The sequence below is a fragment of the Brachyhypopomus gauderio genome, unplaced genomic scaffold (genome assembly GCF_052324685.1).
Source record: "Brachyhypopomus gauderio isolate BG-103 unplaced genomic scaffold, BGAUD_0.2 sc49, whole genome shotgun sequence".
NCBI lineage: Eukaryota > Metazoa > Chordata > Actinopteri > Gymnotiformes > Hypopomidae > Brachyhypopomus > Brachyhypopomus gauderio.
The window spans coordinates 707,065-723,481 of NW_027506874.1; the positions used below are offsets into that span (position 1 = coordinate 707,065).

The following is a 16,417-nucleotide window of genomic DNA, read 5'->3' on the forward strand; positions in this document are numbered from 1 at the left end:
CACTGTTCATTACCACTGTGGTATTTACAACATCAAATTCAAGTGGAGGCATATTTTCAGTTATGGGAGTGGAGAATCTTTTCCCAGCATTGTAAGTATCAGATTCATGATAACTACCAGGGCTTAACATGCCACTAAATGCAAGAGTGCCTCTTTCTCTCCCTGCAGGAAATTTGCTAGGTGAACTGTCTATGCCACCCTTTTCCATAACAACTGATACAACAAAAAGAAAAAAATAAAATAAAAATAATTCATTCAAACAATGTCAATAAAATGACCAAATTGAATAATCTAAAGTCCCAAATTAACAATGGACCAATACCCTCATGAACCACACCATAAGACTAAGTAGTGCAATTTGTGTTTGCCTAAGTACTCTGGGTTTTTTTTTCCCTTTCCGTGGCACGAGGATGTCGAACGGTCACGGCACCAGTGTAACCAGGGCACTTTTCTTAGCCCGACTCTGCGTTGTATGTATGGAGATACAACCAATGCTTTTAACTCTATATATACATGAACTTGCAACACTACAAATGGTATTAAACTTATAAAACATTTTGTGCAATACACAATGAAGAACCTCGAAACACTACGTGCTAACATGTCTAGCGTGTCTGTGGTTTACAACAGGCCATGCTGTACTGAATTTGAAATCGCCACAAAATATCTTAAATAATTATAAAGTATAGTAATATTACTCCGGTTTAAGTGCTTATTTAATTGTATTTTTATTTCTTGCTCATATATATATATATATATACAGCCCCGTCGACAGGGGGGGACAACCGGGTCTGTTGTCCCGGGCCCCAAGGCCAGGGGGGCCCATCAAAGAGCCCAGCAATTTATGAGAAAACGTGAAGACGCTAAGATTGGTGGGCGTTTTGAAAATAAACCACCATTAAATAATGTGATAAAAAGCGAATTATTTCGAATCATTACGAGAATATGTATAAATATTTAACTTAATTAAGTTTGACGTGCTGGGAAATATTGAAATGGACCTTTAAAGTGACATACAAGTGTTTTAATTCCACCTTATAAAGGTGTATGAACTAGAGGTGGGCGGATCGATCCAAATATCGATAATATCGATACCAACGCTGGTATTGATATTGAACAATACGCGTGTAAAAAGATCGATACTCTAGCTTTTTTTCTCTCCCGCACGCACTGACTGCTGTGCACGCGGATTCATCAAGTCTCCTCTCTGTAAGAGCAGTGCTGAGTCACACAGCACGGAACAACGACCGCCCCCCTCTCGTCTTTTGTTGTTGCATCAAGTGGCTTAGTGGCGCCAGCCAATCAGCGCTCTCCTTTGACACAGTAGGCTACGGAGAGAGACACCACAGGAGTATTGAAATGTCCGAGAGGAAGAGAAGTACAGAAATCCCTCTGTAGCATACCCCCACGAACCAGGATGAGACTTACTGATGATTTTTATGGGGTTTATTGAACTTCTCTGAATCTCAATTTCAGCTATCATTTTATCACCATACCCATTCAATCACCGTAAGAGCTGAAACACATACAAAATACCCTCGTGCCACGACTCGTCAAGTATAAACCAGTCAGCTGTCAGAAACAGCTTTGATGTGTGGCTATATTATATACTATATTGTCTGCTACAGAGGAAATTCAACTGACGTAAGCGGGGGGGGGGGGGGGGGGGGGGCACATGAAATTTTCTTGTCTGTATATATATATATATATATATATATATATATATATATATATATATATATATATATCAATATAGGTCTTATGAACAATAGGAAGGAGAAATGGAAGAGACTACCTCGCGCATCAGCATGTAAAACAGAGGAGGGCGAAGCTGATGCTTCAATGCCCCACCTCCAAGATTACACCTTCAAAATATGAGTCTCCTGTGTTTTACTGGCGAATTCAGTGTAGCAGTAGTCTTTAAATAAATTAAACAATAGGTAAAAAGTGAAACCATATTAATAGAAAGACAATTTTTTAGAAAGACATAGAAAGACATAGAAAGACAATTTTTTAAATACATTAAACCCACATCTGTCACCTATCCAGCCATACTGATGCAACATGTCTAAATATTATTGTATTGTAGTAAATTACATTATAATGGAGAAAGTGAAATGTTGCAACCGTCCCCATATAAAGGGACAGTTGTAACAGTCCCGAGGGACAGTTGTAACACTTATAAAAAAGTAATCAAAGATTATTCTTGAGAATTATTATTCATGTTGTTTTGTTTAATTGTGATCTGACAGTGTTCAATGAGTTTACTGACTTGATAAGAAGTGGGAAAGTCCAAACAGCCTTGTATGTGTAGAGGGACACCCCTATCTGTTTTTCTTTTCCCGTCTCGTGGCATACTGAAAAAACAGAACATATAAATTGCAAAATATTGCACCCAAGTCTGATTATGTATTCATGATCAGTCCAATAAAATTGTTAAATTTATATTTTATCTAGTTTCCATTATTATTGTCATGAGGGACACACAGTGTGGGGACAGTTGCAACAACATGTTGCAACTGTCCCCACACTGGCAGCCATCTTAAAACTAGCTATAATAGCTTAGCACATTAGCGTTGACAAATGGTAGCTGTGTCTTTTAAAAGTTAAGAAACTGCAGATTAAAATGACATAACTTTCCAATACTTAATGCAAACAGATTAGACACTATGAGAAAATTTCTGTTCATAAAATGTTTTACTTTTTTACCGTTTTTTTGTTCACCCAGAAGACATGTTCAAAAGTGGCTGCAATCTTGCAGAAAGAAGGAGGGTCCAACTGAGCATGTGCAGTATGACTGTCAACACTCTAGGTTGTTTCTGATTTGATAAATCTGCAGTGTTGCAACTGCCACACATTGCAACTGTCCCCACTCTCCCCTACGTCTTTTAAACTGCAGGCTTGGATGCCAAAATGACGTTCATACGCTGCATTCCAGACTTATATGTACAGTATAGCTAAAATGCAGCATCTGAAAATACCTGAATGTGGCATTTAAAATCAAACCTTCTTAGATTAAATTACATTTAAAGCTAGATTTTATATTCTTCTTACTCCCTAAGTTAAAGCTATGAAATACACAAACAGCGAGGTCGTATGAAGCCTAAAGACTCAAACAGAAATCTACACTGGAAAAATTATGCTATATTATTTTTTGTAAGGAATTAATATTATTACCCCAAAACAAAATTAAGTGAAAGGGATGTTTATTTAACAAAAAATCAACAATATGCAACAAACGTGTAACTGCATGTAAGAAATAAGTTATTAGGCTACAAGCATAGTAATTAATTGGAGGGGGACTAGTATTTTCAAAAATTTTCCAAAGGTGTTATTTATCGATCATTTTGTCATAAAACTTTAAAAACGCGTGAAAATCACATGACCTATAAGCGTCCATAAACGCTATGCACTTCATGTTAAAGCTAATAATGTAACATGTGAGTCGTTCCGATATACTCACCAATAATAAGCTGTCCACATGTTTGTGTCCCCTGCCACACCAGTTAAGGCTTTTTGCCAGGTTTGGGGTGAAGACCTTGCTGGCAATCCGCCATATCGTTATTTTAATTGTGTATTAGTGACAGCGTGTTGGTCTGAAGTAATGCACAATAAGAATATAATAAATTTCATAGAGCTAACTGTTCCATTTGAGGACGAAGTTGATGCAGCATATGAAAGGAAAAGGTTGAAGTATGCAGATTTGGTGGCTGAGGTAAGAGATAAGAGATAAGCATATATTAGACCTGTAGAGGTAGGGGCTAGGGGTTTCGTGGCGAAGTCTGCCACAAGACTACTGGCTGAGTTTGGATTTAGAGGCTGTGTGATGAGAGCAGTGGTAAAGGAGTTGTCAGAGGTAGCTGAGAGATCTAGTCAGTGGGTGTGGCTAAGAAGGGCTGAGGGTAGGTGGGGTAAGGATAGTACTTGAAGAGATAAATTGTTTGGTGGGTGTGATGTTGAGATATGGGTAGGATTGTCACTTGGCTTTTCCGATAGCCGTCGGGTAGCAGGGTTGTTGGTAATTTTGCGATGGGCTACATTGTGAGCTTGGAGGGGGGTGGGTCTGGGACGCCAGACTCCACTGATGAGCCTTCTGGAGGTGTTGGGGGCTCAATTCATCGAAACACCAACGAAGGGAGGTGCCTTCCTGATGACCCCAAGGAAAAGCTTGCAAGGTATTGTGTGTGTCCATGTCACTTTGTTTTGAAGGTCAGTCCAGGTTTGTTTGGTGGTCTGAGTACTTGGCAGTTGAGGCAATGGACCATGAACATAGTGCGCTGTGCTTCTGGATCCTTGTCGAGCCAGTATCAGATTGTAGCTGCTGCTGTGTTCTGTTCAAGCAACTAGTGTGTGCATAGGGTGTGTGAAATCTATCTTGTCCAGTAGTATTGTGTAGGTATTATTAGATCATGGTTGTTGGTTGGTTAATACATCCTAGCCAAGCCTGTTGCATGACTCCGGATGTTAGGTGCAGGATTTATCATCTTCCTGTTTTATGTTACTTGGTGTCTAGTTAAACTAGTGACTGCTGTGAAAAGGGCAGCTGACAACAGGGGAAAGACTCTGTGACAGCTTGGAAAGACAGCTGACAAGAGGGAACAGACCCTAACGGTGCTGCCATGGGCTAGCAACTCATGGCAGCAGCCACCATGGTACCCATGTGTGTGCAACCAAGTAAGCTACATTGAGGAATAAAAAAGCAATACCCCAAGAGTCAGCGAGAGCAGGGGTGGAAGATGACTCACAGGTGGATAACACGGTTACGGACTTTGGAACGGACATGACTACGAGAAGTGGGTTGAGCATACAGGCAGGCAGGGTGGTAGGGGAAAAGGCGCTGCAGACTTGCGTGTGTGGGTGGCGCAAGGTCACGTCAGTGAGAGGGCTGAGGATTCACCAAGGGAAGATGAAATGTTTGAGTGAAGAAGTGCAGGGGCCCCGCATTGAACAATACCTTGCACAGAATTGTTCGAGTCAGTCGGCTGAAGTCCAGCGGCAGGTTAGTTACCACAGTCCGCAGGATATCAACACCCTTGTTACTATAGAGGCCAACTCAAGCACAGGAGGTGGAGAGGAGGATAGCGGTGATGGGCCAGGTGTTAGTGGAAAGCAAAAGGGAAGAGAGAAAGGGTTAGGGCACAGATCGAAGGTTAAATGGCCTGGGGCAGGTGATAAAATGTTGTGGAGGAGTGTTAATGATGATTTAAAAGGGATGTTGGAAGGGTTAAAGGGAACAGCAGAAAGTAAGTTGAACAGGCTAGGTAAAGTTATCTATGATTATGGTGTTGCAAGATTTGGTACTGAAGGGAATTCATGGTACCCTGCACACGTTGAAGCTTTCCTGTACCATTAGAAGCAAAACAGCCCCAAAGCATAATTGACCCCCCGCCATGCTTCACAGTAGGCAAGGTGTTCTTTTGTTCATAAGCCTGGTTCTTCCTTCTCCAAACATAGCGCTGGTCCATTGTCCCAAACAGTTCTAATTTAGTTTCATCTGACCACAGTACACTGTCCCAAAACCTTTGTGGCTTGTCCACATGACTTTTGGCATACTGCAGTCGACTTTTCTTGTTCTTTGGAGTCAGCAAGGGGGTGCCTCTGGGCGTTCTGGCATGGAGGTCTTCGTTATGCAGTGCGCGCCTTATTGTCTGAGCTGAAACTTCAGTGCCCACATCTGACAGGTCTTTTTTCAGTTCCTTAGCAGTCACGTGGTGATTTTTCTCCACATTACGCTTCAGGTAGCGCACAGCAGTCACGGTCAGGATCTTCTTTCTGCCACGACCAGGTAGCGTTTCCACTGTGCCCTTTAACTTGAACTTGCGAATGATACTTCCGATAGTGTCTCTTGGAATATTTAACAACTTCGCAATCTTTTTATATCCATTGCCATTCTTGTGAAGAGCAATAACCTCTTCTCTTGTCTTCTGGGACCATTCTCTTGCCTTCACCATGCTTGTAAACACACCAGTAGATGTCTAGAAGGAGCTGAGTATCACAGTCCTTTTAAATCTGCCTAATTGGTGCTTATCATGCTTGATTGCTGCTCGTTGACATCCACAGATCTTTTCAATACCTGATGGAAAACACTGGAATGAACCTCTGTTCTTAGGAGTGGTAGTCGTAAAGGGGTTGAATAATTGTGTCAATATAGAAATCACAAAAAGGCCATTTAATACTTTATGACAAAAAAAATTGATGCTATCTTAGTTGCATTTAGTTCTTTAACAAGTCCTTGTAAGATTTCATTATGAACACAATTACAAATGTGCACTGAATTCCATAAAACCCTTCACAGCATTGGGGGTTGAATAAATTTGATCACAACTGTATTGCCATCAAATCTTAGTTTTTTTTACAGTGGTTGTGCATTGATTGACTATGTTCATCTCGAATAGAGAATCTGTGCTAGTATTTGAAAGAATGATTGGATACTGAACCAGGTTTGCTGTGTTTTAACAAAGTTGGTGTATAAAGAGAAAACTTTGTTTTTGTTGGTATTTAGTTATTAAATTAGTAAGATTTAGTAAGTATTTAGTAAGAAAATTATTAACTATTTGGCTATTTGTATGAGATAAATGTGTTGCTGTGTTTAGAGTTTTGAAAATATATCTCAAGTATTGGGAAACGCATGTTAGCAGTCGTAAAAAACTGTAAACTCTCCACTCAAACTAAACTCAACACACATACACTTCATGTAAGGCTAAGATCCATCACAATGGGGTTGTGTCTTAGTTTGTGTGTGAAGACCACACTGGACAGATTAATGTTCAGTTAAGGGTCTTTCAAGTAATAAATCACATGGTAGAAATGCACACTGAGGTGCCATTAACCTCATCATAGATAGAGAAAATATACGAGACAATGGCTGCAGGGTGAAGTGAGGTAATGTCAAGTAAACCTCTGTCTCTCCACCTAGTGGTGAAGAAAACTCACTACAATGGGTGAGGTAGAAAAAGGCTATTTGCAATGGCGGCTGTAAAAATATAATATATAAACATAACATCATATCATCATTAACATAGTTATGCTTGCTATTATTTCCTGATTGCCCTGTGTGTTTGTGTGTGTGTGTGTGTGTGTGTGTGTGGCTTACCAACACTTCTTGTTTCTGGTGATGCTCTCTCCCATTAAGCGCCACCTGCTGGCTCTCATACACAGCTGCAGGTCCTGTGAAACAGGGCCATCGTTTGAGTGAAGACTCATAGCTCACATGAACTAAGCACTAAGCTCGTGGTTACTGAATATCACACACATGCATCAATGTGCACATCTGTGCTGATTCCACAGGAAGGGAGAGGATACCCTAACGCTACCCTTAACCCTAACCCCAGGGCTTAATTTGAGCCGGATCCTGCCGGAACAGGATCCGGGAACTCTTTAATTTTGAAGCGTGCATTCCGGTAACTGTCTGCCTCGATCCGGTAACATTTTCTGTTGTCCGCAGGGTTGCCAACTCTCACGCATTGCGTGAGTTACTAGTTCGCTAGCTCTGGCGCCAACCACCGGCGATATAACACTTAATCTGTGTCCATTTTACGCTCGCCACACAACCCCCCCCCCCCCCCCCCCCCCCCCCGCTCAGGTTAAAATGCGTTCCGGCATCGTTTGATTTACAAATTAAGCCCTGCCTAACCCTAACCCTAACACTAACACTAACACTAACCTGTTGTTGGTTAGTTTGATGTTGGCAGTAGAAGCTCACCCAGATCTCCATGTGAAACGTGTGTGTGACATTGAGAGAAACCCAGTCACAGACACATTTACAGTTTTTTGCAGACGCTAAGACACAATTTCTGAAAGTGTGGCTCTTTTGTCGAAACTTAACACACAGCAGCCAATGCTACACATACAACACTTTTGGAAAAAGCACACACTTCAACCAAAACTCTTGCAACTCTCGCCAAAACCATATTTTTGCATCTAAACGCTACACACAAATATCAGATGATTAGCCTTTCATATATGTGACTACACACTAATGTGATAAATAGAAAACACTACAACAATGTGTTTTTTGAATGTTCAGTGTATAGTCTGTTCCAAAAGTATACCATAGTTTACATATACAGAGGTTTTTATGCACGTTCATAAACACCATGAAGTAAAATAGTAACAAGGGGATGGTTTATTTACTTTTTGCTTGAGCAGTACACATGGAAACAAAAAGGACAAAAATACTGTACAATAACAGACAAATTTAGGGTGTATCTCGTCTTGTATTTGGGTCTGGCCACAAGATTTCATCAACATCACAGGTGATGTCCTCTTTGGTAAGACAGCGGGGGAAGTATCTTCTTGAGTGACGTATCCAGCCCTGACATGCACCCTCATCAATGTCCCCACAAGCTTCCTCCATCACCTGCACAAGTGGTATGTGATGGTGGGGTTGGCGCTCATAAACTTTCCACCTCCATGTCATAATAAACTCCTCAATAGGGTTGAGGAAAGGTGAGTATGGTGGGAGGTGAAGCACATCAAACTGTGGATGTTCGGTCAACCAATGTTATACTTGTGTAGCACGGTGGAAACTTACGTTGTCCCAGATGACAACATCCCTGGTCTGTTCTTGTCCATCTCCCTGGTGATGTAGAATGAGTATGTTGTAGTGTGTTGAGAAAGGTGATGATGTGAGCAGTGTTGTAAGGACCAAAAGTAGCATGATGATGGACAACACCATTATGGCAAATGGCTGCACACATTGTGATGTTCCCACCACGCTCCAGGGACACTGACTGGCACAGTGTCCTATGACGTTTCTTCCTCTGCGTCTTGTTTTGTCAAGGTTGAAGCTTCATCAATATAAAGGAACTTGTGTTCCACTGCTGCAACATCTAGCTCCATTACTCTCTGAAACCAAACATTACAGTATTACAGTACTGTATATGACCGAATGAAATGGACATATATCATACTCAACATTGTGTGGCACAGGACACTGGAGTAAAGTACGAGTAAGAGGATATACATATTCATAGTGCAGTTCCTTCACACTGTCAGAGTTGTGCTGAAATGGTTCCCTGTATAGCTGCTTCATATGCACTTGATGTCTTCTCAGGAGTCGGCCCAGTGCAGATAGGCTCACTGACTGAATGTTGCTGTGATGTTGTCAGTAATGATGTGCTGTTGTAGTTGTCGTAAAGGTATACTGTTGTTTGACATGACAATGTTCACGACGGCCTCTTCCTGTTCAGGGGTGAATATCCTTCCTCCCCCATCATGGGGTAGTCTAGTAGTTCTGCAAAAACATGACGTGAATGATTTTTAGCATGAAATGAGTTGTTGCTGTATGTTACAGTAAACTAGACAGCAGTAATACAGTGGTACACACAGTTCAGGTCTGTAGTGTGGTATACTACAGTATACAGTAGTGTGGTATACAGGATAGGTGTACTTACCTATTCTCAAGACGAAAGGTCCGGATGATGCTACAGTGTAGTGGCTCAGATTCGGCTGGACTCTTTGCCCAGCCTCCCGAAAACTCAACCCATGGTTGACCACATGGTCAACAAAAGTGGCCCGGATCTCATCCGTGATGGTTGTTCATGTTCTTCCTCGTCCTCTTCCTCTTCCTCGTCCTCATCCTCTCTGTGAAGTATTAGCCTCCATTGTTGTGCAAACCAAGATTTGCAACTTGTGACCTCCTTTTAGGGATCAAGTTCGGAAAACGATTTGTAAAAATTAGCTAGAAGTGTTGTAACGTGTGAGAACTGGGTATGGTATTTTGGTAGATGAGTGTAGCAATCACGTGGCAGTCTTATGTGAACAACTGTGTATAATGTTTTGCATAAAGTGTGTTTTAGAATTTCTACATGAGTGTAAGGCAGAGACTGTGCTTAAGGTTTAGTGCACCCGGTCAATAGATAGGCTACATGCGTTAGTTGTTTCTGAAATTGTGCTATATGGACCACCTTTTGTGTCTTAGCAGAACTGTAATATCAGGAGGGTGATCGAAGGTCATGAGGCAGGAGACATGAGAACGCAGACAAACCAAAGGCCCAAGATGGACATGATATCTAATAAACAATCTTGGTAAGTTCACAGTGAAACGATACAAGACTGAACACTCAGCATACAGATTAAAGAAAACTGGCAATACTTCACAAAGGCAGTAAGGAAGTGCAGAGTTTATATACATATAGATATTAGAATCAGCTGTTAATATTCAGAGGGGATGAGATCGCACAACACAACGCAGTGTGCTCCTCTAAGAGGGGATAAGATCTAACAACACAACGCAGTGTGCTCCTCTAAGAGGGGATGAGATCTCACAACACAACACAGTGTGCTCCTCTAAGAGGGGATGAGATCTCATAACACAACGCAGTGTGCTCCTCTAAGAGGGGATGAGATCTGCCTGTGAAAAGTCTTCTTTTACAATAATACCAAATATGGAACCTTCTGCACCTTGTACAGAATTTGCTTTGCCAATCTTCTCATTTCCTCATTTCTTCTCATGCAAGTTGTATGTCATGGTCCATGAGATCAGCACGTCTGACTTCAAGGGTCTTATCTTCTAGACCAGAACATCCTGAGATACTGCTACTGTCTTATCATGCTGAACATGTGTTAGTGATTAACGTCCTTAGTTCAAAGGAAAATATTACTGTATGTGTAAAATATTATTACTATTATAACAGGCTCTGCACACACACACACACACACACACACACACACACACACACACTCATGGACAATAACTATAACAATAACCGTAACAATAACGCAGACCACACCAACACATGGCCAAAGGGGGGTCAGGGGGCTACTGTATGTGGAAAATAATACTATATGTGGAGGAATGTGGGTCAATTCTGATATACTAATATTGATGTAATCAGTAAAAATACGTGAAACACATTTTACGCCTAATAAAAATGAGAACGGACTCATTCAAGGTAACTGATACATAGAGTCTGGCTGCAGGGTGAAAGCAAGATAACCCGACTTTTTGGGTCCTCTAACTATATACACTCAGCGTTACCATCTGTGTTTAATCTGTTTTATGTGTCAGACGATTCCTCCAAACACCAAGAGTCTTATTTTCGGCTTTAATCGGACGGAACAGGAGGGACCACACCGCGCTGCCCAGCACGAAGAAATATCAGATCTGTTGGCTGCGGTAGATAAAGATGAATAAAAAAACTCTTGCTGATGTTTGACCGAGTAATTGTGTAATTGACTACTGTAGAAAATGACCGACATCTTCTGCCCTTCACGCCCACCGGCGCTCCTGCCGATATGAACCGGGATAAAAGGTCAGCGCCTCTCAGATTCAACCTACTCACACTTCCTCACCACGCGTTATTTTCTCCGCTGTCGCTACGTTTGGTAAGTCGTCTGCGTGTTTACATTGTAGGCTATATACACTTTAAAATAAAAGTGTAGATAAAGAATATTCTTTAAAATAAAACTTTTTTTTAAATTAAACTTTTTAATGTAAACTTGGATGGCTGTTTTAATAGGTACTTCCGTTTGAACATAATGCAACACAAACACAGATGCACCCTTATTATTTCTAAAATGTATTCTTATGTGACTAATTTACACTGGAATATATTTTATTCTAGTTCATTTGAAGCACACTATTCTACATCAAGCCAATCTTGAAGAGGCAGGATGGCAGATAAAACTGTGTGTACACTCGTTCCCATATTAAAACAAAATTCCTTGTGTTAATCCTATTGCATTTCATTTTTTTACTGTCTACTACATGGTATGTGTTTGCTGGTTTTGAGATTACACTCTTACTGTTTGAGACATTTGAGTCTGAATGCATTATATTGTGTACAAAAATATCATAGAAACCTGAAAAGGGGGACATGGTTGCCTTCCCCCGAGGACCGTACACCCACTATGGAGTCAGTGATGGAGAAGACAATGTGATTCATTTTGGACCTGAGAGCAAAGGTAATTATCCAAATGCTGCATTTGTGTTCCAGCTATATTTCTGTCTCAGTGTCATAGATGCATCTTGACGGTTCCTCCTCCCGATTTATAATGATTTTTGCCCCTCAAGGAGTTTCAAACACTGATGGTATTTACAAAAAGGAGCCCATTGAGGATGTGGCCACACACGGGTACTATGTCTGTAATAATCAAGATGACGAGAAAAGTCCTCAATCCCCTGAAAAGATTCTGGAAGATGCTGAGGCCAAGATTGGGGAAAAAGCTACCTATGATCTTGACGGTTTTAACTGTGAAAAGGCAGCTTCAGATCTGAGGTACGGAGAAGGTCAAGGTGTCTCTACACAGGTATGTGCTGCTGTATAAGAACACTTTCTTTAGCCTTTATTGTATAACAACAGACAAATAAATGTTCTATAAAATGTATTATAAGTTGTCTAAGTTATTTGTTTCTTTTTTCAGGTTCAGGGATCAATGTTGGGAAAAGACACGAGCGATCACCTGTATGATGTACATAACCAGTTTGGAACTGACACGGGCATACAAAGGAAATGATGGTGTGATTTACCAGGAAAACAAGAAAGGATTCAGGGAAAACAGAATTAGCTGGAATGTTTCTGTCACGTTACAGTCCCGGACTCCTCCGTTTTGGGCGTGTGTTTACGTTGTCTACGTCAAGTCGTCTGCAGTCTGTGTATCTCCTTGGGTGCGGTTGTGTCTGAGTGTATATTGGTCTCACCTGTGGCTCGTCTCGTAATCACTTGGGGCTTATGTGGTTCGTCTATTTAATGTGCGTTCGTGCAGTGTCCCGTGCTGGTCTTTGTCCGAAGTCTGCACGTTTGTGTTTCGTATGTTCTATGTGCGCTGACTGCGCTATAATTGTGAAAGTAAATAAAAGTGACCGTGAGTGAACGGAAGGAATCTGTGCCTCGTCCTTCGCCCCGCGTCGCGCGTCACAGTTTCAAGCACGTTTTAAGCTGTGATACCCCGTTCTGCTTGCTGAGGCACAGGCAAGCAAGGTTGCTAAACTTGTATTAACCTCACAAATTATGATTAATAGAAACATACGTTCATCTATGCACAAGATGAGTTGTCCTGTCATTCATGAACAATAATTCCTGAAGCGTAATTTGCTAATTTGTAATTTAGTTTTCTGAATTTTGGAGGCTTTTGTGTGTAACTTCATTTACTGAGTAACTTTCATCTACTTTAACTGTTTATCACTGCAATGCCACTTGCACCTGGATCTCCAGGGTCCCTGCGGCTAATAAAGCTGCCTGGTTAATATATGCCAGCGTCTGGTTTCTGTTGTTTGAACCCAAGAGAGAGAAAAGGAAAAAAAAAAAATATATATATATATATATATATATATATATATATATATATATATATATATATATATATATATATATATATATATATATATATATTGTGACGGTGGGGTCGCGGCGAAGAACGAGACACACAATCCTTCACAGATACGTCACTTTACTTAATCACAGTTATTGCGCAATAGCGCACGAAGAACAGCGATACACACACACACACAGCAACGTGTAGACTTTAGACATTGACGAGCACAGGACACTGCGCGAGCGCACATTAAATAGACAAACCACAGTAGCCCCACGTGATCACGAGACGATTCACAGGTGAGACTTATTAATCACACAACAAAACCCTACCCACGTATATACACTGACGCAGACAAAGCACGTGGACTACGTTGACACACGCCCAAAAGGGAGGGGCCGGGGTCCTCAACGTGACATATATATATATATATATATATATATATATATATATATATATATATATATATATATATATATATATATATATATATATATATATATATATGACAGAGTGCTCATCTGTGAGTTAAATATCAGAATTTATTGATACTCTGATATATTGATACTATTATTGATATTGAATCAAAGCACGTCTGTCACAGTTTGGAGACGAGCTGCTCTCATGGGTAACTGTCTCTGCTCCTCAAGTGTTGTTTCCTCTCAATTCAGATGCAGTTCACTTGAACAGACAGAAGCAGTAGATGTCGATTCATTTCTGAATTAATACATAACAGTGTTGAAATAACACTGGAAATTCAGATAGTCAATCTGGTAAATAATGGAAACTAATGATGTGAGAAATGGGGTTTAATATGAAAGTTACCTTTCCTGTTTATTCAGTTTAAAGCACCCCGTCACCCATTACAGGTTTTCTCATTAAGGTCTCTGTATCATGTGAATGGTATATTATAATTTAGTGAATAACATGAAACTGGACTCACTAGGAAAGTCTAGACCAGGGGTGTCAAACTCATTTCGCATCATGGGCCACATACGGCCTAGGGAGATGTCAAGTGGGCCGGACCATTAAAATTATACCATACTCTGCTATAAATAACCAAAATATTATGTCTTTCCTTTGTTTTGGTGTAAAGAAGCACAAGAACATTAGGAAAATATTGAAATTTAATGAACTTTCCTTTTACAAAACATTTCATGAAGCACCTCATATTTCCTTAGGCTTAGACAAATGTGCAATTTACTTTTATCATTCACAAATATGCATTGCAACTGATCCCACTGATTGTACAAAGGCACAAAACTTTAATTGGTACTGAAAAATATAGTAATGCACTTTAAGATTAAATGAGACTTTTAAAGAAAGGAATTTTTAAACCACTTACACATACGCATATAAAATCTAAATGTAATCCCTGCGTACACCTTACAAACTAAGGAGAGTGATTTTAAATGTGTAATGAAGAAAGTGTTCGCCTGTCCTGTAAATCTGTAAACTTCATACATACATTTTGGCTAATGAGGGTGTAGCGGAGAGGTAGAGACCAAGGTATTAATTAACAACGTCTTAACAAGCAGCGGATGGCGCATTGATACCGTCTGCTGTTTTCAGTCTGTCTCAGTGATGCGGCTTGTCTTCTACTCTGATGGAAAGAGTGCGCCCCTTAGCGGATAATCCATGAATTGCAGCGAATTAAAAATATTAATTCCATGTCTTTTATGCATTTTTTCCACTTTCAAATTATCCTGCGGTCCTGATCAAACCTCCTTGGGGGCCGGTTCCGTCCCGCGGGCCGTATGTTTGACACCGCTGGTCTAGACAAACTCAAGATTCCAGTTTCTCATCTCCTGTAGTAACTTCACACCTGTGGACTCCTTCAGACTCAGAGAGTCAGAGATACATGTCCTCTCTGCAGCTCAGGTGATCAGACTCAATCTGCCCCTGTAGCCCCTCCCCTCAGTCACCTGACCATTTAAACACAGTATGTCCCCTTAAACCATCTGATCTCCATGGAAACAGCTGGTTTCAGGAGAGAGGTAACAGGACATAGAACCATCACCACCACTAGTCGTAGATGAAATGATGTGAGAGATGGGTCAGTTCACTCCTAGTCCCACCCTTCAATACAGAGAACCTTCCAGCATCTTCAGATCTGTGGACCAGCCGATACTCTGGGGGGAGGACCACAGATATGGTATTCATTAATATCTTAATAACATTACTTACATGCAGTGAAATATAGAAACATCACAGGACATTCTTCATATACAGATACTTTTGCAGCCAGCAGAGGTCAGTGTTTCACATGTGAATACTATTAGGCTTATGAAGCTCAAGTGTTCAGTGAAGGCAGCCAGAGAGATGAGAAAATATGTAATTCAGTTACATAATTACAATTTTAGTTACATTTAAAAAATATAAACAAAAACTTTTGCAAAATATTTAATGCGCTGTTTCCCGCATGTTTCTGTGCTCGAGCAGCAAGCGCGCGGTTACACTACAATTACATTTTAAACAAGGTAACTTGTAACTGTAACGAATTACATTTTTAAAGTAACTTACCCAACACTGAAGGCAGCAGTAAAAGGCGTGACCAGAGAATGCACCATTTTCTCATGAGACCGATCGCTTGATCCGGTGACAGCGCCGTCTACCGCTCTGGCAGTGATGCTAATATGGGTTTGATTCCTAGCTAACATGTTTATAATTGCAACGAGTAACTATACAGCACATAAAAAATGTATTGCAGTAATAGTATTAAACTAATGGAAAATATGTAGTGAAGTGGAAGTAGGAGAAAAAAATGATACTCCAGTAAAGTACAGATACAGTGAGTCCTCCTCCTCACACATATCCTGTTGCTTTCATGTTTTAGGTTGATCATCATCAACTCGGCAATAACTGAGATCTTGCTATGGGATGGAGGTGTTATGAGATCGCACATCTTCAACCCTCTGGTCACCATGTGCAACAACCATGGCTTGAGCACTTTTTTAATCAGTTTGGTCAGGTTGAGGTAGAAATATCTCTCGTTATGGTCTGGGTTGGTCAATGCAGCACCTGTTGCAGTTTTGCTTAATATCCTAATCAATAACTCTATCTAGCAGTTTTCTGGTCACAGCTCGAATGATCTTTAACATCTTTGTGCTGATAATGGCGTCTATGTTATCATCGATGTTCACATTGTCAGTCTTTTTAA

The 16,417-nt window shown here is 40.6% G+C and overlaps 1 protein-coding gene across 1 annotated transcript; it reads left to right on the top strand.

The window, feature by feature from the left end:
* Positions 1-11,220: 11,220 nt before the first annotated feature.
* On the top strand, positions 11,221-12,988 carry LOC143487675 (phospholipase A and acyltransferase 1-like). The gene is made up of 5 exons (XM_076986736.1): positions 11,221-11,328; positions 11,568-11,631; positions 11,802-11,907; positions 12,017-12,252; positions 12,367-12,988. The coding sequence occupies exons 2-5, from the start codon at positions 11,617-11,619 to the stop codon at positions 12,457-12,459; spliced, it is 450 nt and encodes a 149-aa protein (XP_076842851.1). The 5' UTR covers positions 11,221-11,328; positions 11,568-11,616; the 3' UTR covers positions 12,460-12,988.
* The last annotated feature ends 3,429 nt before the right edge of the window (positions 12,989-16,417 follow it).

Coding starts and splice junctions, on each gene's coding strand:
- LOC143487675 (XM_076986736.1), top strand. Junction 11,908..12,016: donor TTTTGGACCTGAGAGCAAAG/GTAATTATCCAA, acceptor TTGCCCCTCAAG/GAGTTTCAAACACTGATGGT. Junction 12,253..12,366: donor GTCAAGGTGTCTCTACACAG/GTATGTGCTGCT, acceptor TTCTTTTTTCAG/GTTCAGGGATCAATGTTGGG.